General features: G+C 38.6%; 1 protein-coding gene across 7 annotated transcripts in view; it reads right to left on the bottom strand.

Moving 5' to 3' along the window:
* The window catches only part of HBP1 (HMG-box transcription factor 1), a 35,178-nt gene extending 11,768 nt beyond the window's left edge, over window positions 1-23,410 (bottom strand). For 2 of the 7 annotated variants that reach the window (XM_005550490.5, XM_074035781.1), the window contains exons 1-8: window positions 23,376-23,410; window positions 12,526-12,709; window positions 9,942-10,170; window positions 6,633-6,774; window positions 6,110-6,221; window positions 5,913-6,025; window positions 3,147-3,303; window positions 2,294-2,438 (exon numbers count right to left, since the gene is read on the bottom strand). In XM_005550490.5, the coding sequence (XP_005550547.2) occupies window positions 2,294-2,438; window positions 3,147-3,303; window positions 5,913-6,025; window positions 6,110-6,221; window positions 6,633-6,774; window positions 9,942-10,170; window positions 12,526-12,709; window positions 23,376-23,390 (1,097 nt within the window). In that variant the 5' untranslated portion in view covers window positions 23,391-23,410. Of the gene's footprint in view, window positions 1-2,293; window positions 2,439-3,146; window positions 3,304-5,912; window positions 6,026-6,109; window positions 6,222-6,632; window positions 6,775-9,941; window positions 10,171-12,525; window positions 12,710-17,852; window positions 18,151-19,211; window positions 19,320-23,217 lie in introns of those variants that run through there. The other 5 variants (XM_005550497.5, XM_074035782.1, XM_015447910.4 and 2 more) reach the window with 4 other exon arrangements.
* Between the last annotated feature and the right edge of the window lie 2,046 nt (window positions 23,411-25,456).

Raw genomic sequence — 25,456 nt, 5'->3', positions numbered from 1 at the left:
TGCTTTAAAAAAGTTTTGTGCTATGTAATAATATGTAAAATTTACATATATATGTAAGTTATGAAGCATACAAATAAATGAGTGAACCCACAATTCAAATTAAGAATATTTCTAGTATCACTTAAAGTTCCATATTTGCCACTCCCAGAAATAACCACTCTCCTGAATGTTTATCATTCCTTTATTTTTTCAATTTTATTATGAAAGTATTACTCATAAATACAATATATAAATACTATAGTAGCATTAGTTATATTACTATCTTTCTTAATATGTAAGACACAGTGTTTCATTATGCAGAAATGACTGCTATCCTTTCAAAAGTCTACTTACAAGGTTGACCCTTGACTAATTTCTAGAACTTGGATTTTGAGGGGTCCCATCATTCCCACAACTGAGTGGCTTACTATGCCTAAACTGGATGTACAAACAACAGTTTGCTCTGAATGCCTGCTTTCCTTTTGGAAGTCTGGATTTTGGTATGTGCCAGGCAGAAGAAACCTACGTGACCGCTCTCAATAAAAACCCTAGGTGCCCGAGTGAGTCTAACGAGCTTCCCTAGGAGATATTTCATATATGTTGTCACAGCCCACTGCTGGGGGAATAAAACATGCCCTTAATCCCACTGGGAGAGGATCCCTAGAAGCCTTGCTTCCCCCAGACTTCACCCCACATCTTTTCCCTTTCCCAGTTTTACTTTGTATTAATATCTTTTTGCCATAATAAGTCACAGCCATGAGCACAACTATGTGCTGAGTCTTGTGAATTCTCTGAGCAAATCATCAAACCTGGGGGCTAGTCTTCAGGGACCCCTGACATAATTATATAATGTGTGCTACATACCATATATAATGGTTATTTTATTTGATATATTTCTAAGGAACATGATTCCATAAAATAGACTCATACTGTATATTTCCAAGACTTATTTTTACTAAACATTGTCTTAAAAATTGATCCATGTCTTAAAGTGTATACCTAAGGTTCATTCATTTTCCACTAATTCCACTATGATTATAATAGAATTCATGGAGTCACTCTCCAGTTAATAAGTATTGACAGTTTCCACATTTTTGCTATCATGAGCAATACAGCTACAAACTTACTTGCACATCTCCTTGAGCATGATTACAAGAATTTACTTCTCTAGGATATATATAAAAGAGGAATGAAATTGCTAATACCTTTACAAGATAAAGCCAAATTATCTTCCAAAATTTTTCTATCAGGTTACAGTCTCACCAAAACATAGGAGTTATCACTAATCTATATATCCTAAGTATCAGTCATTAAAATTTTGACTCATTTTTCTAGTTTTTCAAAAAAGAGTGTGTATGAGGGATATAATCAAACAGCATTAAGAGTATAAGCTTGTAGACATTTATTGAGCATGTGGCTTGTGTCAGGCCCTATGCGATTTGCTTTTTTAATAATAGTTTCATCCTCATGATATATAAAATATATTAATTAAACTGAATGAAATAAAATCTACAGGCCAGCAGGGACTCTTGGGAATTCTCTAATTAGTGCCCGTACATGCCTATGGATTTGATAATCATCTTAAAGAAAGAATGTATCTTTAAATCCCAGATATCTACAAGCAGACTTTCTCTGGGTTCCTTCTAGGAGCAAGGTGACCAATTGTTCCAGTTTGTCTAGGACTGAGGGGTTTCCTGAAAGCTGGACTTTCAGCACAAAAACCAGGAAAAGCCCATATAAATGAAGATAGCTGACCAACCTTCTGGAGTCAGGACACGTTGGTTCTTGTCCTACTCTGCCGCTTACCAGCAACGTGATCTCAGGAATAACCACTTCCCCTCTCTAAGCCTTTAGATGTCAAGTTTGGCCTATTTTCTACTGTTTGTTAAACCATGCAACTAATGCCCTTGGTCAAAATAAGTATTAAACAAAGATACAGTTAACTAATATATCAAGAAAAATACAGTTAACCACAAAAAACACAAGAGATGTATAAGCTGTTTAAAAACAACTGGCCAGATACCACAACTTTTTAAATGTAACTATCAAAGCTGAACCATTAAACTCTTGGTCATGTAATGTGTGATATTCTTCCTTATCTAATCCTAAATGTTTTATAAACTCAATTTTCCTATATGACAACTATATGCAAAACTCTGTTAACTATTATACTTTAATTACCTAGTAAGTTTTCATTTCATCATTCTCAAATCTTTAAAGACTGAAATTCCTAAATATCTGACTTAACAACCATTAGGGAAATGAAGGGCAAACTTTAAGAGGAAAATAAAACAAAGAATTAATCCAATATTACCTTTTAAATGTATCAAAAACACCTGAATCATCAAAATTAATGGCATCGGGGTGTCCAGGAGGTAGACATACATCGCCAACATGAACTTCACAACATGGAATGCCATGCTGTACCACAGTCAAGCTTGGATAAAATGATGACCAACCTAAAGTTAAACAATGTTGCATAAAGGATGAGGACTCACAGAAAGCACCCTACTTCAGAACAGACATATCATTTCTATATCTTAAAAATAAAAAGTTATTGCTAAATCTCAAGAGATTCTCTAACACAAGTCATGTATCTTTACAATAAAGTACTAGATAAGTATTTCCTTTCAGCAATGTAAGAGCCCTCTAAAACTAGCTTATTATTCAGCATTTTATTATATATAGGGCTCCTCTATCAATCAGCACTTCCATCAGTCTACAATGACAATAAGTGATAAATGATGACTGAGACCATGAAATAGTTTCTGAATTATAAAATTATGTTTAACATGGTGTTACTATAATAAGGCTCTGAAGAGTGATTCAGGTTTATATCATATTTGGTAACTCTTAATGAAAATGTGATAACCAGATCACTACATTCCCCAAACTATACCAAGATAACAGAAAGTTTATTATAGTATGCTACATGAATCTAAAAATTTCTTACACTCACAGGAAATAGAGTTCCACCTGACTACTGCTAAGATACTTAAGCACCATTAGGTATTATTATAAGCATTCCCTATGGTAGTTTTTTATTTAGTTTGAAAGATGTTTTCCCCTCAAATTATTTTTTCTTAATCATCAAAGCTACAGACATAATTACAGATTTAAGAAGCTTTGTTTAAAAAACGTTACTACAAATGCAATTCAAGCCCTACCTTTATTTTTAACATAGAAAGGGTGGTCCAGCTTACACTCTACGGTAAGTAAACCATCTTCTACTGTACCAGGATCAAAAGTCAACTTCAGTACAGACTCGCCAAATGATACACTTTCTTCATGTGATAACAACTTTAGACCATCAGAACCATAGCCCTGAAAATATATGCATAGCGTGAATGAATTGGAAATATTCAATTAAAAACACTGTGAAGTTCCCATTACATGTAAGACTTTGTGGAAAAGGTAAAAATAACCAAGACAGGATCCCTGCCATTAAAGAGCTTTCAAACCCAGTAGTGAAGAAAGACACATATATAAGTAACTAGACTGGAATAAGCAATTACACTCAAGTATAAATAATGGTGACGCAGTTTAATAAAGAGTTATTAATTCCAAAAGAGAGATTAAGGAGGATTTTCAATTCCAACTGGAACTGAGAATGCAACTTAGAAAGATGGAAGGACATGCCTTGCACCAAGAAATCTGTAATTAACAACTTCTTTGGGGAGTGCTGAGTATTTGCTAAAAATACAAGGTGAGTTCAGATCTGGGGCAAATAAAGTTAATAAAGAGAGGCCAGTTAGTAAAGGCCTCTTAAAGACAAGCAAAGTACTTACACTTTTTGCTTAGAAGGTATTGGGAAATCAATCAAAGTGTTTTCATCAGCATGACTGTCAATTTTTAAGATGATGGTAAATAAGAAGAAACTCTACAGAAGGAAAGATCTCATATTCAATTACTTGAGGATATAATGAGAGACACCTATTATAGACCTGAATTGACAAGTGCAATGGTAATAGAAGCAGACAAATTTAAATTCAATGAATACTGAGCATTTAACACATGCCACATGGTAGGATCTGAAAATACAAACACTAACAAACATGATCCTTACCCTTACATTCACCGAAAAACAAAGGAGACAAACATGCCAAAAGCTTGCTATAGTATCCAAGCATAATTATGCTAACACATGAACAAGGTAATGAGTAAGAGAGAATGACTTAAAAATTTTTACAGAATTAGAATGAAATGAATATAAATGGAAGAAATAGAATAGTAAAAGACTAACTTCATGGTTTTGAATCTGGTAATCAAGGAGGAGGATAATAATAACTTTAACAGAATAGGAGAAAAGTAAGCCAAGAAGATGAAGAAAAAGGTGAGGGCAGTTTTGGTCATACTAAGCTTAGTTCAAATAATTGACTGATATTCATGTAGAGATGTCTAACATGCAGCTGGAAATGTGCAGGTGAAGGTTATAGACACAGACTGGCAAATAATGAAATTACAAAATCTTCTAATTCTCAGGGCTGCAGGAGACCTTAAAAGTAATCCAATCCCATTTTTCAGATCAGGCAGCCAATACTCAGAGGGGTTAACAATCTGCCTAAGATCAGTAACACAGATAATTGCTGGAGAAGCTATAAAGAGAGTCCAGGTTTCCTGACTCCAAGTCCAGAGTGCTTTCCATAGGACACGATGGAGGCGCTGCTGACATTATCAGGAGAGAGGAACTGGTGAAGAAAGTGAACGGGGCAGAATCTTGTCTAATATTCAGCATTGTGGACAGTCAAGTACCAGACCTAAAAGACTGAGAATCAGGATGCTGCCATGCTACACAAATCAAGGGAAGACAATGTCAGGAACTAACCCAATGTGTCAAATATTGTACAGATGTCAAACAGAACAAATAAGGTCTCTCATCCTAGAAATCAGAATAAAGCTAGTAACCTTTGAGACAATTTTTGTAGAGCAGTAGAGGCGAAAGTTAAGACTATTGTGAACTTTACTAAAGTGAAGAGTAAAGCAAGGGGAGGAAACTGAAGGCAGCCAAGACAGGACAATTTTTCTCAAGAGACTTAATAGTGAGACACAGCAGGATCAAAAAAAGAATTTGTACAAGCACATCTCACATGCCCATTTTCTTGCCTACAGGAGAGATGGAGAAATTAAAAATTTCAAAGTGAAAGGTGTCAACTTTATCCTAATATTGCTCGCTACTGCTTTTGCTCATCAACTTAGAAAATGCTAGTTTTAGTAACTTAATATAAAACAGCTTATATAAAGTACCTTACAATAATTGACTGTCAATAATCTATAGGGGAATTAATCACTTTGTAGATTACCTAAGGCAAGGCTTTGGTTCGTTAATTTATTCATTACATACTTCTTTTTTTTTTTTTTTTTTGAGACAGAGTCCCGCTCTGTCGCCCAGGCTGGAGTGCAGCGGCGCAATCTCGGCTCACTGCAAGCTCCACCTCCCGGGTTCACGCCATTCTCCTGCCTCAGCCTCCTGAATAGCTGGGACTACAGGCGCCCACCACCTCACCCGGCTAATATTTTTGTATTTTTAGTAGAGACAGGGTTTCACCGTGTTAGCCAGGATGGTCTCCATTTCCTGACCTCGTGATCTGCCCATCTCGGCCTCCCAAAGTGCTGGGATTACAGGCGTGAGCCACCGCGCCCGGCCTCGTTACATATTTGTAATATCAGTTTTCCCCAATGTAAAGTGTATAAAACACAAAGAAGCACCAAGAAATATACTATTTCCCATCCAAGAAAGCATGATAGAAAGGCAAACCTAAAATCAATGCTCCTCCCCATCAGACTAAGCAATGAGTGGTCATAAAAGTTCTCTACCTAAAATGTAAGATGTCATTTAAATATGAAAGTGAATGGAGGATATTTCTGTAGATTAACAACATATCTTGTTTCATTTTGAAAGATTTTGAAAAATTTTTTAAGACTTTTAAATTAACCTTGTGAATGCCCATTTGAAGATCTTCTTCATTATCACAGCCTTCAGCTCTAGCAAAATCTTCAACATCTTGCCATTCCTTATTGCTTCCCTTATGAAAGCACAGTCGTGTGCCTAAGGTTTAGGTAGAAAACAAGTATTAGACATGTGACTGTACTAGACAAGTAAGCTGTAGAAAATTCAAGGTTTTTTTTTTACCTTTCAAAAAACAGTGCCAGACAGTTGAAGGCCAGGAATTGCACCATCCCAAATCATCATCATCTGACAGGGAGGACATGCAGAAAATGCCAGATTCTGACTCACTATTTGCCTATGGAGAAAAATATTATCAACTTTTTTATTTGTTTTTAAAATATACCTTTTAATATCTGTTTTCATCTCACGTCTTTAGGCCCATGCTTGTAGGCGGGTAACTTAATAATTCTAAACTTAGGGAAAATATAACGCCTTCAAAAACTGAAGATTGTCAGGCTATGGGAGAATTTGCTAAAAAAAAAAAAAAAAAAAAGACACACACACACACACAAAACAAAGTTTTTGGAAGCTTAAGTTATATGCACATTCCCATTAATAATAAACTTTCCTAACACATAGTAGAGCTGTATATAAAATCAAATCCAGATCACTAACAGAACAGTGAGACTATTTCCTATGGGGAAAGTTAATGTATTTCAACTGTTGTGCAAACTTTGTAAAAGTTTAACCTCATAAATAAACTTACCCTTTCATGTCTTACTGGTGTTTCCTCCTTCCAATGGTGATGAGGGAAGGCTGGCTCACTCTTCGAAGAAGAGGACACTGGTGGAGGGCGTGCATAGGAATGTAAACTTTTGCTAGTGGCTATGATGTGTACAGGAGATGATCTAAAATAAAGCAACAGTTTTAACCGTAAGCATAGGTCCTTAAAGTAGATCTTTCCTGTTGATGAAATAACTTCGTATTTAAAATGCCAATGTTATTACATTGAACACATCTATGGTAAACATGAATAAAGACAGCAAGATTTCATTTTATAATCATATTCCTTAACTCCTTATCCAAATTATCCTCACATTTTAGATACCATTTTTTCAGATTTGACAATATATTTTAAATTACGACTACGGTTTCATTTATCCCATTCATTTTTCTATCAATACATATACGTGTGTATTTCATTCGTGAATGTTAATATCCACTTATGCAGGGCGTCCTATCCATTTCTTTCTTCTACTTTGATGTACTCAGTAACTCCCAGTATGAAGACAGCATTTAAGCTTAATGTAACCAACTCTGAACTCTTCATCTACCAACCACATATCACTGGACAGATATAACAACTACCTTAAGCAAAAATGCTTAAACTTTTTATAGCAGAGAGCAGCCTATCCACCCTCCTCGTAACTGGACACTATTTCTTGTTTTCTAATACAAACTTGCTGAAAAGCAACTACATATAAGGTCTAGTTTTTTTTTCTCCCCAAGGATCACCTTAAAAAAAAAACTTTATCCCTTCCCCTCTTCTCTTCCCCTCAAAAGTCTCTTTTACCAGACAATGCTCCCTTTAGAGTATATGGAGCTCCCAGGAGCATACCCAGATCCTTCCCTCACAAACAAACCAGATATTCATGGGTGGGGTAACAGAAAGAAACAAGCTTATAAAGGATGATTAATGACATGTACGGACTCAGCAGTCTGGAAAGGAAGCAGAGAGGAAGACAGTCAGGTGGAGGAGGGAAAACCATCTGAAGGTAAGGTCCCAAATCAGGATAATTGTTGAGATGCCAAATAGAGATGTGGTGCTTAATAGAAAAAGTTTATGCATATCTATACTAATACTCTTTTAAAAAGGAGAGGAAGGGCCAGGTGTGGTGGCTCACTCCTGTAATCCCACCCAGCACTTTGGGAGGCCGAGGCGGGCAGATCACGAGGTCAGGAGATCAAGACCATCCTGGCTAACACGGTGAAACCCCATCTCTACTAAAAATACAAAAAACTAGCCAGGCGTGGTCGTGGGCGCCTGCAGTCCCAGCTACTCAGGAGCCTGAGGCAGGAGAATGGCGTGAACCTGGGAGGTGGAGCTTGCAGTGGGCCGAGATTGCGCCACTGCACTCCCGCCTGCGCAACAGAGCAAGACTCTGTCTCAAAAACAAAAAAAAAAAAGAGAGAGAAAGGACATCTTTCCAATTTTTCCCTTATTTCCTGAGAAATTGTATTAGCCCTTCAATTTCTACTTTATCCTCATTAACATTTTGCATTTTACCTTTCCAGAAATTACTTTTACATAAGGATCTATACTTTGCTTTCATGTTCATATCACTCCTTAAATCAAAAGGCCCTCAGATATCCATGCATTTTAGCATACTCTCCAAGTTTTGATTTCAAATTATATGCTAAATGTTTCATCTTTTGCCCAAAAACTGGCCATCCTGTTATTACACATTTAGATATAAATGAAGTATCAGAGAATGGCCAAACTGCTAAATATTCCTTTTGTTCATCCCTGACTCCCTAATTTTAAAAAGTGAGTTTTATCAGTTCTTCTGTTTAACCACTTAAAACGGAAGTGACAAAAAGTAAAAATAAATCAAAATGAAGAACAATGTGATATTCTAAAATGCATATGGCCTGAATACTCTGTGAAAATTAACATGCTAAACATGTCTCAACACTCACAGCATTGATTTCTTCATTTCTCTATCTATGCAGGGGTAATATAAATTTTTACCTGTCCTCAACTCCTTAACTATACAGTTAAGACTTCAGATATCAAAGCTCAGTAACATAGTTTAACACCCAACAAGAAGCTGCATGAGCAGACAGTGTTAGGAGGCAGGCCAGAGAGCAGAGCATTACTCAAAATGCTGGACAGAATAATACATCCTCAGGGAGATACTCCTTTCTTTATGTCTTATGTTTTTATTTACACTGATTTTCTTCTGAAGGGTTTACACACTTTCCATAAACTGTATTATTAATCCTATGACTCTGCTGTAAAAACTGAAAAAAAGTATTATCTCTAGAGAAAGAAAACAAATCCGATAGTTAAATCGGGTTTTTTTAAAAAATAATAATTTTTAGCTTTTTGACTATTAAGATTACAACGAAAACTAGGACTATAAAGGAAATAGGAACTCTGAAAGGAAGTTTTCTTTCCTATGGAAACAAACATGGAATTAAACTGAAGTTAACTAAATTCAATTTGCTCTAGTCAAGATCAATATCCTGCTAAATACAAGAAAAGCAGCACAACTTAATAGATTACAAGAAAAGTGAGATTTCATACCTAATAAGTTTATTCTTTGGCAATGCATTACACTCAGGAGCACTAACAAAGTTTACAGTTATTCCTACATTACCTAGTATAAAACTCTGGTCTATCATTTCCTACTCACACGTGTGCAAATATGGGCATTTCTCTCCCTTATAAACTGTCATATTTATCCATTTCTTTTTAGGGATAAACAATAAAGTATTTTCCACTTAGGTCTCCCTAGGCATATTAGCTGGAAGCTTCCATAATTTCATAGCACACTCATTTTCTTAAACTCTGTCTGGATATATGAAACAGTGTTACCCACTTTTAATCCACTTTTGTAAGTTTAAGATTTCAATATTAGCAAATTTTAGAATTAGCAAACAGGCAAATAACATAAGGCCACATAAACTACGGAAGAAATAAACCTAGACCAAATGGAACCCAACTCAAGTTTGATAAAAGTTTAAAATATAATCTTGATTACAACTCTGCTTCTTTAGACAAATATAATTTTCATTTCTATATGTAGTAAAATTATTTCATGGTCTAATTTATTTTAAACATTTACAAATATTTTTTACTCTATGGTTCTCATTATCACCTTTAATTCTCAAAATATGAAATCATGGTAGTAAGTGAAATAAGTCTTTGATCATTAGATAAGGAGCTTAATTCTAATGACTTAAATTCTAATAATTTAAAGCATTATTACTTTTAAACTAGAAAAAATTTTAAACAAAACCTTTTTGTAATGATAGAATTTTTAAATAAAAATATAATCAATGCTCCTACCTATTGTAAAATGAGCACTGCATCAGTGGACTTTGTGGACTGGTCGCGATATTTGCCAATTCTGTTAGCCAGTCCACCTCATTTTCACGGTAAGTAGTTTCTGGTATGTCTGAGGTATTTTGGTTCCAAGATGGTCTTGTGTATTCTTGATGTGAAACATCTGAACTCAACTGGTACATGCCAGATTGGGTAGGATCACTTTGAACTGCCTGAAGTTCAGGAAGGTCATCTGCAAATATAAGCACACTCAAAATCATAAAAAGGAAATTACTAATACAAGGAACAATATTATAACTGCAGTTAAAAGAGAAGTCAATTTTAGCTAATTAATTTTGAGAGAGGAAAAGCATAAATTTAACATTCTGTTCACAGACTGGAAAAACATGATCTGGTTTGTGTTTTCTGCTTTTTATTCCCCCTAGGTTTTTGTACCTCACCTAGGAGTGACCCATATGCCATTGAGACATTTTTACATTAACAAGTTAATCAAGAAAAGCACATTTTATGTGTGCATTATGTACTTACTAATCACATACTTTAATAACCTGTTACACAGACTATAATGAAAACAATAATTTCCATAATAATATAGATCACATAAATATTTATGCTACTACTTACACAACTCTGTGTTAAAGTATTTCTTTTCACTAATAAATTCTGATCTTGCTAATATTTACTGGTTATTTTTTCCTATAAGTGCATTCTTAAAAGGTAGTTCACAATACCCTTTCAGTTCCCCATAAGACGACTAGAAATATTACCCAAGTACCATTCATGTACACACCAAGCACTATAAGGAACACTGAATTCCAAAATACTGAATTCTTTAAAAAAAATTATATATATATTCTTTTAAAAATATATATATATATATTCTTTAAAAAAAAAAATATATATATATATATATATATATTTGTATGTATGTGTGTATGCAGTAGGAAAGAAAAAGCATCTTTAAGGCTTAAAAAAAAACAACTCTCCATGAAACACATACTACAAACTCCACAAACCTACTGGGTCCCTTAAATATACAAGTCAAGAAAACTTCTAGTCTCCTCAATGTCACTATAAAAGTATGTATAATTCTATTCAGGCAAATATTCCAGAACAGTCTACTAAAACTGAAATGTCCTAATCTTTAAAAAAAAAAGAAAATTGTTTTTTTTGAGACAGGGTCTCACTCTGTTGCCCAGGCTGGAGTGCAGTGGTACAATTATAGCTCCCTGAAGCCTTGGATCCCTGGGCTCAAGTGATCCTCACGCCTCTGCCTCTCAAGTAGCTAGGACTACAGGCATGTGCCCACCATGCCCAGCTAATTAAAAAAAAAAATATTTGTAGAGATGAGATCTCGCTACGTTGACCTGGCTGGTCTTGAACTCCTGGTCTCAAAATGATCCTTGTCCTCCCAAAGTACTGGGATTACTAGCGTGAACCATCATGCCAAGCCAAACTGAAATGTTTTAATTAGAAGTACTGACTCAGGATATCCATTGGTAAAAACTGACTTCTTTCATGGAGTCATGAAGGAGCCAAGGAGTTCTAGAACATCACACCAATTTAAAATAATTCTACCCTACAATTTTCATGCTGGTATAGCTATTTCCTTTCCCTCATTGCCTTTGACCAACGTTCATTTACTGCAAAGGGTTCATTTGTTCTGAAGTTCAGGAAATTAACTACTTTTTAAACGAAGTCATAGGTGGAAGGGGCATGTTATTTTACTCCCCTGGGCCCTAAGTTTCTGAGTTCCTCCTTAAACCAAAAACATGATGGAGGAAGATCAACTACCTGATTAAAATGGCACTCCTTGCTCAAAAGTAACCAGTACTCATACTAGGGCCCAGAAAATCCTTGGCATTCAAGCAGGTTATGTGTCCCAAGAGCTTAAGATCTCCAAATTTCCAAACATTACCACAGTACATAATCTCCTCCATTTCATCATTTGTAAAAATAAGACAGCTGTATCTTCTCCCCAGCGTTTTTATAAACATGAAGGGAAACCCCCATATATTAAATAGGGGCAACGCCAAGCTAAAAAGCTGGGCAGCAAGCCAAGGTCACTCATTAGCTCTGTACTCCTGAACACCAGCCTCGAAGCAATACAATTCAAAAACATACCTCAACAAACTTACACATTTCTACAGGTCACATATCTCAAGGAGTAGTTCAGCAATAGTGACAACCATAAATGTCAGATCCTCAAGTTTCAAGGGTCCACTGCAATTTCCACATCATACCAGCAAATCTGCCACGAAGAGTGGCTCAGCATATTTTACTGAGCTCTCTCGAGTATGTTTCAAAAGTAGCATCTTTCGAAAAGGCACAAGTGGGGTCCAGTCTTTATACACAAAGTAGTTTAATTTAATAATCTGTAAATGAGTCTCTACAATAACCACAAATAGCCCAACTCATGTTGATTTTAAGTACTATTTTAAAAGCAATAACATAATGTTGAAAATTTCTAATATACAAATACTTCATATCCTTTTCTAGCCAGTCAAGGTTGGTGGAGAAGCGGGCTAAGTATGAAAAGTTATCTGAATCTTAGTGAGACTCCTATGTAACTTTTAATTTTGCTTACCAAGCTCCATGTGCTCATCACAAGAGTTATATCCAGGTGAAGATGGCAAATTCTCATTACACTGCAGCAACTCCAATGAGTCATTCATTCCTGAGGCTCTCTTGTCCATCACCAACAGGAGTTTCTGTACTGCATTAGGCATCTGATTTGTCTTCACTTCCCACACCATGTTATGGTGCTCTGACTTAAAATAAAAACATGAGAAATAATGTCAAGCCACGCAATTTGGGCATTACACAAACCTAAAATAAATCAGAGACACGACAATGTTGGTTTTTTTTGTTGTTATTGTTGGTTTTTTGAGACATAGTCACACACTGTCGCCCAGACTGCAGTGCAGTGGCATGATCTCAGCTCACTACAAACTCCACCTCCCGGGTTCAAGCAATTCTCCAGCCTCAGCCACCGAAGTAGGACAATTACAGGCATGCGCCACCATGCCCAGCTAATTTTTGTATTTTTAGAAGAGATGGGGTTTCGTCATGTTGGCCAGGCTGGTCTCAAACTCCTGACCTCAAGATATCCACCCACCTGGGCCTCCCAAAGTTCTGGGATTACCTGCGTGAGCCATCATGCCCCGCCACAATGTTACATTTTAACTTAATTATACACTGCCATTCATAGCTCCCTCAAATCCTTTAGACTCTGATGACTCCTTAATATCTTGGCCTACAACTGAATACTCAGCACTAAATTACATCTCAATCCCAAAAGATTAATATCTTGAATTATTAAAAAAAAGTATTTTCTGCTGAAGAAAAATGGCATTATATATACTTTTATTTCTTTAACCTAGTAACCTTCCTTTCAGATGCAAAAACTGAGACTAATAGGACTCTTTTTTTCACTTGTACCTTCAAATTCAAAAGGAAATTTAAAAACTTTCCTCAATAAAAGTTAAAAAGACTGGAGGAATATTCCATTTTAATGTCTGTATTTACTGTGTTTATTTTGTTTCCTCATTCTCAAAGTGAACTACTTCAGCACACTTAAAAAAAAATACATTTTTCTTTTTTTTGAGACGGAGGAGTCTCGCTCTGTGACCCAGGCTGGAGGGCAGAGGCATGATCTCGGCTCACTGCAACCTCCGCCTCCTGGGTTCAAGTGATTCTCCTGCCTAAGCCTCCCGAGTAGCTGGGATTACAGGTGCATGCCACCACGCCCAGCTACTTTTTTGTATTTTCAGTTGAGACACGGTTTTGCCATGTTGGCTAGGCTGGTCTCGAACTCCTGACCTCAGCTGATCCACCCGCCTCGGCCTCCCAAAGTGCTGGGATTACAGGCATGAACCACCGCGCCCAACCAAAAAAAATACATTTTCTAAATAACATTTAAGAGTTTCCTAAAATGGTCATATATTACAATTCTCATAAAAATAAAACTGTTCTTAGGTTTTCTTAATGAAAATTTGGGACCTAGCCATGATAAAAGATACCTGTCATTCTGAATAAGATACTATGTCTAGAAAGATGAATAATAATCACGGGAAATTTAAACAACTAGTAAATCTACCTGCAAGCCTACAAAATTATCAGAAGGAAGAGAATATGGGTTAACATATTTAAATAATTTCTCAGCAAAATCCAACAACTAAATATTATTATGAAAGGAAAATGTGGTTATACCTTTTATTCCACCCTTTGGACAATGATCAAATTAGTTCTTTATTTAACATAAGCAACAATGGTAAGATTTTCTGATTTATCAGGCTCTAGTCTAAATTCCATTTTTTAAAAAAGTTCCAGCCTGATGCAGTAGCTCGTGCCTATAGTTCCAGCTACTTGGGGTAGACTGAAGGGGGAGGACTACACTTCAGCCTATGCGTTAGAATCCAGCCTGGGCAATGTAGCAAGACTCCATCTCTTAAAGTTCTAATGAGTAATAAAGTTCTAATGAGTGAATATGAAATACACAAAAAAATGCTGACTTTTGCAACAGCATATTTTTCCTCAAAATAAAGCAATAAAATATATTGCTGTTAAAAGTCACTGAAAGTCACTGGGGTACTACCCCAGTGCACGCTGATCAAAACCGCACTGAAAAAATGTTAATCACTTAATATTTATAAGCTTTCTAAGCCATGATGTTAATTACCAATAAACACTGATGGCACTGATAAATTTCTTTCTACAAAGGCTTTTTCATGATCTTTTTGGTTTTGAAATGTATTCCTGACTAGAAAATACAATCGCTGTGCAAAAAAATGGGAAAAAAAAATTTTTGGAAAAAACGGAATATAGTGATTACTTCTAACCCCACCAACCAGACTTACTTTTAACATTTTGATGTATTACAATCCAATTTATTCTTCATGTACATGTACACTCAATCATGTTTTTCTTCATAGTTCATATTATAGTTTGATACCTTTTTGCGTAATGTAAATTCATAAGCATTTTCCTATGTCATTAATTTTTTTCAAAGCTTTAAATGGTTACATATACATCTTAAGGATGTACCGAAATTCACTTATACCCTCTACTGCTAAATATGCTATTCTGAGTTTCTTCACTCTTCTAAACACTGAATTTATATTCTTACTTTTAAAAGTATTTGCTTACATCTGATTATTTTAGATGGCTAGATACAGGGTTCTTGACACACAGCCCAATTGCATGCATATTGCCTTACCATATGTCTAATATTCTATTTTGGATGCTATCTGCCTATACCCCTCAAAAATAACCCTTATCCTGGGCACTGCTTGAGAGCCTTGCTCAATACTGACTATACAATGTATTATGGTGTGGCAAAAAGGGCACTGGGTTAGACGTAAGGAAATGGGTTGTGATTCCAGCTTGATCACTTACCAAATATATGACCTAAGTGACTGAGTTTCTCTTCATCTGTAAAATAGAGCTAATTATACTTGCCCTACTTTCCTCTGAGAGTAGTTGTGAGGATGAAATGAAATAGTAAAAAAAGTGTAAAATGATGTATTTTGAAATTTTTTTATCCCGAGACATAGGGCAATATTAAACATACTTTGGGTTTGTAATGTCCTAAATAGAACAGTTACTGAAAATACATAGTTAATAGGTGGAAACCAGATAGCTACTCAGTTTCAACAGTCTCCTCCCTGGGAGATATTATGACAAGTCATCCAGCACATCTCAATAAAAATAATGTATCATGCCATTACTTTAGGCCCCTAAAAGATGAAATTTGGAAGAAATTAAGACTTCTCCAGTTTAGTACAATGTACTGATCACAATCAGTCTTAGCATATAGTTACAGCAAATATGCTGGGATTTAACAATTTCACTTACATAACTAGCAACTAGAGAAAATGTGTAACGCGAATCTATTTCTCAAGTATGAAATCATGATTTTGAGCCTCCACCTGCTCCGGGGGGGGGGGGGGATGGAGCAAATTTAGTTTCATCAGTGATTCTCAACTCTACCCTGTGGCACACGGAATCATATATACGCTTAAAAAAAATGTTTCCCAGGCCCCATCCCCAGAGGATCTGATCTATCTGGCCTGGGGTATGGCTTTGTGCACTGGTTTTTGTTTCCAGGTGCAGAATATTGAGACACATTGGGCTAAAAATGGTTGCTAAATTCCTACTTATTAAAAAAAACATTTATTTAATAAATACTACGCACAGGGCATTGTATTAGATGAAATGTTGGACCTCACTAACAAAAATTCATCATGAGTCTCAATCTACACTTTAGTGGAAAGATATAAGCAAATGACCACAGTTCTACAGAACAGGACTTGGCTATGAATGGGTTAAAAGAAAAGAAGGGGCTGGACTCTCTGTAATCCCAGCACTTTGGGAAGCCAAGGAGGGTGGATCATGAGGTCAGGAGTTCCCAACGAGCCTGACCAACATGGTGAAATCCCCTCACTACTAAAAATACAAGAATTAGCTAGGCATGGTGGCACGTGCCTGTAATCCCACCTACTTAGCAAGCTGAGGCAGGAGAATCGCTTGAACCGGGAGGCAGAAGTTGCAGTGAGCCGAGATCGCGCCACTGAACTAGAGCGTGGGTGACAGAGCGAGACTCCGTTTCCAAAAAAGAAAAAAAGCCAGGCATGGTGGCTTACGCCTAGAATCCCAGCACTTTGGGAGGCCCAGGCGGGCGGATCATGAGGTCAGGAGATCGAGACCATCCTGGCTAACACAGTGAAACCCCGTCTCTACTAAAACTACAAAAAATTAACCGGGCACGGTGGTAGACACCTGTAGTCCCAGCTACTCGGGAGGCTGAGGCAGGAGAATGGCGTGAACCCGGGAGGCGGAGTTTGCAGTGAGCAGAGATGGTGCCACTGCATTCCAGCCTGGGCGACAGAGCAAGACTCTATCTCAAAAAAAAAAAAAAAAAAAAAGGAGAGAGAGAGGCCTCCCAATGAGAGAAACTCACATGAGTAAACTCATATAGCTGGCAAAGTCCTAGTGAGATCAGAGTAATGTACAATCTAGTTTTACCACACAGTAGGATGGCCTTGTGTGTCATGTGATCATGAATACTGAGGCTATACTACTACTACTATACAGCAAGGTAGTCTAGGATCAGAGTCTTCAATTGTAGTTTAGGAAAACTATTTACAGACAAGAATAGGGGGTCTGAAATCAGGGTGCCTGAGTTTATATACCAGATTGGCCACTTATTAGCTATGTACTCTAAATAATTTACTTAAAATCTTCATGCCTTGTTTATAAAATGGAAATAAAAGTACTTACCTCACAGGCTGTTATAAAAACTCAGTGAGATAATGTGAAATGCTCAGAATAGTGCCTAACACAAAGCCTTCAATGTACAGTGGCTAGTGTTATGATTAGCAATTATCAGATAATGAAGAACCACTGAGGATTTTTTTTTTAACAGAGGTCTGACATGATCAGAACTATACTTTAAAACAGTCTCTTTGAGTCTATGGACAAAATCATACTGAAATACTGTATGAGTATGCAGGAACACCTATAACATTTTAAGGAGGGTATTAAAAAAAAAAAAAAAGAGAGAGCGAGCATTCACATTCCCAGTCTCTAGACAGGTGTAAGCCACCTGTCTCCAGCTTCCTTTGCAATGTTTCTCCAAAAAGGTGATTGATAATATCAGTGCAGATTCCTTATTTAGTAACTCTTAAGAAACTAGTCACACTACGTGAGTTCTTTAAGCAGCTAATATTAACAGTTTAGATAGGAGATTTTAACTCTTTCCGTAGAAATATTTCTGCCATCTTAAGTATACAGAATATAATTTAACCTATTTTGATAACTAAAAATCCTTATGAATATCTGTACGATGCTTCACATACAGATGTGAGCTACGTAGTCAACCCTATCTGAACTTAAAACATTTCCTACTTTTACCTTTATTATGAAATTCAGAAGTTGCACTACACATTTCTCTCTCTTCAGAGCTATCCTTTGTGCACGAACAGTGCCGTTCTTGGGGTCCGCAGAAGCACAGCTGCAGTCTGTCTTGTCTTCCCCCTCCCTCTGCAGAGCTCTTTGGTTTCCTCATTCTTCCCAACTAGAACATTTTTCTTCCCTACAGCAGGTCCTGCAGTTTCCAACATTCACCAAGTATAGTACACTAATGTCTCTTTGCAACTTCTATCATTTCTTCAGCACTTTGTCTTAGTTATCAACCACCATCCCAAAACTCCTTAAATGAAGTTGGAAAAAAACATTATTTTAATTTCAAAACAGAGCTACCTATAAATAACCAATGGAACCAAATAAATATTTACTGAATATAAGTTCTACGTGTTCACACCTCTCATTGCTCAAGGCTGTCAGAAGTTTGGTCCTGAGAAAACTGAAGTTCTGCTACTGTAAAAGTACCACACAGACGCTACATTTCAAGACAACAGACTTCGGTTTCATTCTTACTAGCTGTGTAACCGGGGACAGGTCACTCAATCTCAGACTTACAGTCCCTCTACTTACCTCACAGGGCTATTCTGAGAATTCAATACATGAAAACAAAATTCAAAACCATATACAAATGGAAGTTTTCTGTCTCTTCTGTCTATTCTCAACTATTTTGGAGAAAGAAAGCAAGGTCTCCAATACAGTAAAGGAATACCAGAAAAGTCCTTACATTTTTTACTCCCCTACATACATTATACCAATTACATACTCATTTTGATAAACAAGCTCCTCTTTCAAATATCTCCTGGTAGAGCTAACCCTATTGTTCATTCATGCTTTTGTATACTGCTTTGGTATCAGATTCAACACAGCTTGCCTTGTAGTTTAGTTAACTCTGCACATGTCATCCCTTCACTACATCAGTGATTCTCAGTAAAATTTTCCAGAAGTTGTACTCTGAAATGTCATGTTCAGTATTACAAATTTTACTTTCTTGGAAGGCCCCAGTGCTTTTGGTATGCAAACTTCCAGAAGCAAATATCCACAAAATCTTAAGACAAGAGAGAAAGAGAGAACTAGAAAAAGCTAAGTCTCAATGAATGAAGAAGGAAACTAGGTTTTACAAAATGCCTACCTACACAGCACTTCCATGTACTTCATCTAATTTTATTTTAAACTCACAACAACTCTGTGAATAAAGTGTTATTATGGATGAAGAAAACAGGACTATGATGACTAAATGGGACCATTTTCTTTTTGAAGGAGAGAGCTGAAAGGAAAAAAAGACAAAAGGTATAGGCCAGCATGGGTTACTTCCTGCTTTCAAGTGGCTATTATTCCCTGAATCCTTACCTTTCCATCATCATTATGGAATTCACAGCAGGATCTTCTATATGCTCTCCCCTAATCCTGAAGGATTTCCATACCCAGTCCAGACTGTATGCTCAAATTGTTCTCAAACAGTGGGTGAAGAAAAGGTAATTTGCAATTAATTTCTATCTCTGAAACTGAGGTATTTTAAATGGATTACATAATTACACGCTAAAACAACCCTCCATAACAAAGTATATTAAATGCAACTTTCTATACCAAAAGCATCTCAGAGGCCTTAATGCTATTCTTTTAAAGTATTTTCAACAAAACTTCAAACCAAAGATTTCACAGATATTTGTCTACAACTCTAGTTTGCCACTGAGCTAAGAAAAAAGACAAAACAACAAAAACCCTTAGTGGATTAGTTTTGGTCACTTAACACTTTCATGGCCCTCAACAATTAAATCTCTAGGCCTGTTTTCTTTTTTGGACCCGTTTTTTTATTCGTAAATAAGACTAATGGCCAGGCTCAATGGCTCAGGCCTGCAATGCCAGCGCTTTGGGAGGCTGAGACAGGAAGATCACTTGAGCCCGGAGTTCAAGACTAACCTGGGCAACACAGCAAGACCCCATCTCTAAAAAGTTATTAAAAATAAGTAAAAACAAAAAAAATGGGACTAGTACCTATCTACCTATCAGAATTGTAGGTATAAAAGATACTACATCCCACAGACACTGCCCAATCCACATCTATACAAATTCTTAGTAATTTCATGCTCATTCAACATGAAATGCTATATTGATCAAGACAATAGAAAACCCATTAAGAGCACAAGCAGTCATCCACGAACTGTTTTAGGAGTACTGTCAATTCAAATAAGTATTTAAGATGAGTCATATAATAAAACTTGACATCATCTAGAAGTTCTTATGAAACTTGTTTTCCTAAACTTGATTGTACTCCTAAACATTTTTACATTATCTATAAAAACTTGTGGAAAAGGCTTTTTTAAGCTGTTTAATAACTTTTAAAAACTCAATGAACCACATTACGGAGAAAATTATTTTTCTAGTTTCTCTATAGAAAATGATAGTAGAAATTATGAAGCACCAAAGTAAATGCTGATCAGTATATGAAAAATGTGAATGTTACTGACATCAGGCAGTTAATAAGAATATTAGAGTATGCCATTTTTCCCTGAATTTTGTGTAAGCAGGTATCTGACAGTTTTTTTTTTTTTTTTTTGAGACGGAGTCTCGCTTTGTCAACCAGGCTAGAGTGCAGTGGCCGGATCTCAGCTCACTGCAAGCTCCGCCTCCCAGGTTCACGCCATTCTCCTGCCTCAGCCTCCCAGGTAGCTGGGACTACAGGCGCCCGCCACCTCGCCCAGATAGTTTTTTGTATGTTTTAGTAGAGACGGCGTTTCACCGTGTTAGCCAGGATGGTCTCGATCTCCTGACCTCGTGATCCGCCCGTCTCGGCCTCCCGAAGTGCTGGGATTACAGGCTTGAGCCACCGCGCCCGGCCAGCTTTTTTTAATTCATTGTGATTCATTTTTCTATTCCAAGTAAATACTCAGTTTCATACTTAACAGACATAAAATTCCTGGCATTGACTTTTTTTTTTTTTTTTTTTTTGAGAGTAAGTCTTGTTCTGATGCCCAGGCTGGAGTACAATGGCCTGATCTTGTCTCACTGTAACCTCTGACTCCCGGGTTCAAGCGATTCTCTTGTCTCAGCCTTTCAAAGCGCTGGGAAAGGCGTGAGACACCGCGCCAGGACAGTAACTTCTAACGAATAATGTATGCGTGGGGGTGGAGAGGGGAGTACCAGTATTTTTATTTCAAACACATATACAAAACACCAGCTTGCAATTCACCAGGAAGAACCTTCAGCGCAGAGCAGTTTAGTAAGTCCATGCCATCATGCCGCATGCCTTCTTCACTGGGCATTTCGATTAGTGAGGAAAGAATCCAAGGAAGTTAAAATATAATGGGCCGGGCGCGGTGGCTCACACCTGTAATCCGAGCAATTTGGGAGGCCGAGGCGGGCAGATCACGAGGTCAGGAGACTGAGACCACCCTGCCCAACGTGGTGAAACCCCGTCTCTATTAAAAATACAAAAAATTTAGTTGGGCGTGGTGGCGCGCACCTGTAGACCCAAGGCTGAGGCAAGAGAACCGCCTGAACCCAGGAGGCAGAGGTTGCAGTGAGCTGAGATCGCACCCCTGCACTCCAGCCTGGCGACAAAGACTCCCTCTCAAAAAAAAAAAAATATATATATATATAATATATGTATATATTATATATTTCTTATATATACACATATATATAGTGAAAGAAACAACTCTTACAGTGACAGTATCATATTTGAAGTCTGACAGGTATGCCCTGTGAAACACACAGGATAGCAGAGACATGTAGGTAGGCAATCCTGGAAGAATGTACCCTTTTAACTAGGGTATGTAGTTAGGAGTTTCAGAAGAAAGAGGAAAGGTTTTCGAGACAGAAAACCTAAGTGGGTTTACGAAACTAAGATGAAACTAGAAAGTGAAATCAAAACTTCACTCTATAATTTATCCGTCGAGTTAGCACAAACAATATTTTGTTTTAAAGTGGTTAAATGGTTCCTCAAAAGTATAACATAACCCAAAAACTTTAAGGAGTAGATTTAATTCTCAGTGTAATTCAAATTTCCTTGAAACTTTGTCAACTACTGTCTACCTAGCAATAACTGAGTTTAACCAAGGAAACGGAACAGAAGACCGACTCTACCATTCATTTGCAAGATAAAATAACAACAAAAAAAAACTACAAGACATACATTGCAGATTTAGATCACTGTTAAATGACCAGAAAAGTATTTGCAAATGTTAAAATTATTTTAATTCTCAAAAAGTACCTTTAATTTCAAAACCACTATTACGAGTGGTTATGGCTATTTAGAGTGATAAATCTAAAGCCTCCATCCGAGCTGTTAGTAGGACTCCATCGCTTCCCAGGATGTATAACTCCTTTTCTAAGCCTCCTCTCGTCCTGGCATCACTGGCAACGTGAGCCAGAAACAGAACAAACAGAAAACTTGAGTATTACCTCGCTGTCAGTGCTCCTTCTAAAAACGACAGCAGCTGGTAACTCCCTAAGTATGAACTCTGGAGTGCAGAGTGCACAGCGGAGAGTGAAATACTCTAGACAGCACGCAGCATTTAAAGCTACAAAAACCTGGCTGTTGACTTCGCCTGGCTTGTTTTGTTTTGTTTCAATCAGCCTGCGGCGGCAGCATAGGTTGAAAGGCGGAGGCTGGAATCGCCTGCCAAGCCTCCTCTTTGGGTCACACAGAGCAGCGCCTCTCGGTTCACGCCAAGTCCATCCCCCACCCTCTTTCGCCATTCATCGCGTTCCCCTCCCTTCCCCCCATCATGTGACCGCAGCCCGGACTCCGGGCTTGTTTTTCCCCTCGGCTCTGCCCCAGCGCGCAGGCGCCTGGGAGCCCATTCATTCGAACTGCGTAACAATGAGCCCCGGGGCCCAGCGGCTCCGCGAGCTCCCCGGCTCGGCAGGAGCCCCCTTCGGTCCAGAAGGAGGCGTCGCCTCACTGGGGTCCCCCACCTCAGGCCGGCCCCCCACCACTGGCCAAGCTCCGACCCTCCGCCCACAAGTGGGGAGTTGAAGTCAAACTTTCCTGGGCAGCCCGGGCGCCGCGTCGGCCCCTTCCCCCGCCCTGGCCCGCCCCATCTCCACACCCGGCCCGGCCACCCACCGCGCGACCCGACCCCGAACGTAGCCCTCCCGCTGCCTCCTCCCCGCTCCCGCCCGAGACCCCCTAGCGCCGCAGTCCCGAAGCCCAGGTGAGGTGAGCTCGCGGGAGACGCTGGTCCGGTGGGCTCGCCGCGGACACCAATCGAACGGTTAACTGCCCCCACTCCAAGGGCGACCCTCCGAGGAGGAGGAACGAGGACCCGAGCCCTTCCGGCTGCCCGATCCCCCGCGCTCCTGCCCCTCCCTTCCCCACCCCCACCTCTTCCCGAACTAAAAGACAACAAACCTGCCGCGAAGTGCCGGCAGCCCAGGCGCGGGCCGCCCCGGCCACGACAACACCACCAGCAGCTCTCGTACCCCCTCTCCGACCGACGTCGGCCTCCCCCGCGCGGGTTACTGCTCCCGCCGCCGCTCTTACTCCTCAACCGAAACTTTCCTACTTACCAAACCCGTCGCCATTACCAAGTCTTTCAAGCTTCGTCTTCCCCCTCCCCTCAACCCCCTAGGGGTTGAGCACCCGCCCAGCTCTTTCGCCCTCTTATTGGACTGCAGAACTGCCATTCGGTTGTTCCCCTTTCCCATTGGGTAGTACCGTGGTCCGTCTCGGGGGGCGGGCATGTGTTGACTTTTGTGTTGTGTTTACTGGAGAAGATGGCGTGTCAATCACAAGAGTAAGTGCTTTGGATTGGACTACTGCCGAGAGTCCGGGGACCCGAGCCAAACTTTGTCCCCGAAATGGATTGTGGGTTCGTAGTCTCAAGCCTTGGTCCTTGGCTGGGGGAGGCTGCTAGCCGGGGAAGAGCTGAACTACATATCCCAGAGGCGCTCGCACAGCGCAGTCTTGATAGTAAACAAGAGTCATAGGGACACGTGTATCAGCTCGTTTGTTTTGGTGTCTGGGACAAAAGGGAGGGGGCGGAGGAAGGGAGTGTTTTAAAGCTTGGGCCTCTTCTCTTCCTCCGGGCCTCTGCTAACACTTACAGCGGCCCAAGCCTCTTGCAGTACCCAATCCGGGCCATAAACAGCCAGAGTTGCTCGCTGCTCACGAGTTTGGCAGGAGGCCAGGGTATTGTTTTAGTGCGAGGGGAAGGAGATGACTGCACCAGCGGAAGTACTGCAGGCTTGCGAGGGACTTGGTCACCCACAAATCACGGTCCCAGGCACGAAGGGGCCGAAAGTGATGCTGGGGGCTCCACTGGCAGTGGGAAGAACTAGAAGTCCTTTCTCCTGTGCCTTGCCTCACCACTCCCAGGACAGCAACTTGAGATTGCCTTGTCAGCTCTGTTCAGTTCACCTAAGATTTGTTGAGCGCCAGCTAAGAGCCAGGAAGAGTGAGGCTGGGGAATGGACTGTGAGGAAGCGAGAAGCTCCGGGTCTAGAGAATTTACAAAGCGGCAGTGGGAGCGGGGGCGGGCGTTTACGAAATTGAGGCAAGTTAAAGCGGTATTTTCCATGTTGATTGGTATGCTTGTTGGTTAACGTAATACAGAGGGGCATAATGTATGACGTAAACTGATTTAATTTGTGAATCATTATCAGTGAGTTTCTCTGGTGAGTTTTGTTAAACCTCTTCTCCTAGACGTTTTCTCATTGATGAAAGAAACTGTCTTTCCACTTCATTTCCACTAGGAGTTCCTCAAGTTACGAATTCTCTGACTCACCAGAGACGCTTCCCGGCTTTATAGTTACCTTCACTTTAAACATGGCTGTCCATTCAGTCGGCTGCATCTAGTCAATAATTGGTGTCTTTACCATTCACATTACAAAGACATTATTAAGCTCTTCCCCCCTTTGAACCTTTAGCGTTTAATCATTTAAATTGTGCTTTAGATTTTATAACTTTAGATCACATATATGCTTAGAATTAAGATGAGGAAAACCTACAGTAGTAAGAAATCTGTAAAAGCAAACTTTTGGACAGAGCCAGAAATCACAGCTAGTTATTTCTTTAAAACCTGCATTTCTTGGATTTTCAAATATACCTGAAAGCCGCATAACAAATCAAGAAATCCAAAATAACCCCCCATATGTTGAAATCGAGTTTAAAATTCTTGATTCCCCATTTGAATCCCTGAAGTGAAATTATGGATAAAGTAGTCCTCCCATGTGATCAAATATTTGCTTTCTATGTTCACAAATAGTAATAAAACATTCTATTTTTTATTAAAATAATTCAGAGGAGAGCCAACAGAATGCTTAATTCTTTCCCTGAGGAAAAAGGACAGGATTTGAATTTACCATCTTTCAGAAATTATTAGTGACTCAAAGAAATGAATGTCTCAGCTACTTTGTGTATGCTTTTCTTCCCTTTTTTTTTTTTTAAACAATGGAGGGTCATCGTGTACTAGAATTGAAAATATAAATTCTTTTTTCTTGACAAAAAAGAAAAATCTGTGAAGTTCACCTAATTATTTAAAATTGTTTTGAGATATTTTTGTCTAACTCCTTCTAGAAAACTAAAAAGCTTTTCTCTTAAAAAAAAAAAAAAAAAAAAGCTGGCAAGAGATTGAGATACTGCTTTACCC

This window comes from Macaca fascicularis, chromosome 3 (genome assembly GCF_037993035.2).
Source record: "Macaca fascicularis isolate 582-1 chromosome 3, T2T-MFA8v1.1".
Lineage (NCBI taxonomy): Eukaryota > Metazoa > Chordata > Mammalia > Primates > Cercopithecidae > Macaca > Macaca fascicularis.
This window is presented reverse-complemented; position numbering and strand designations above follow the sequence as displayed.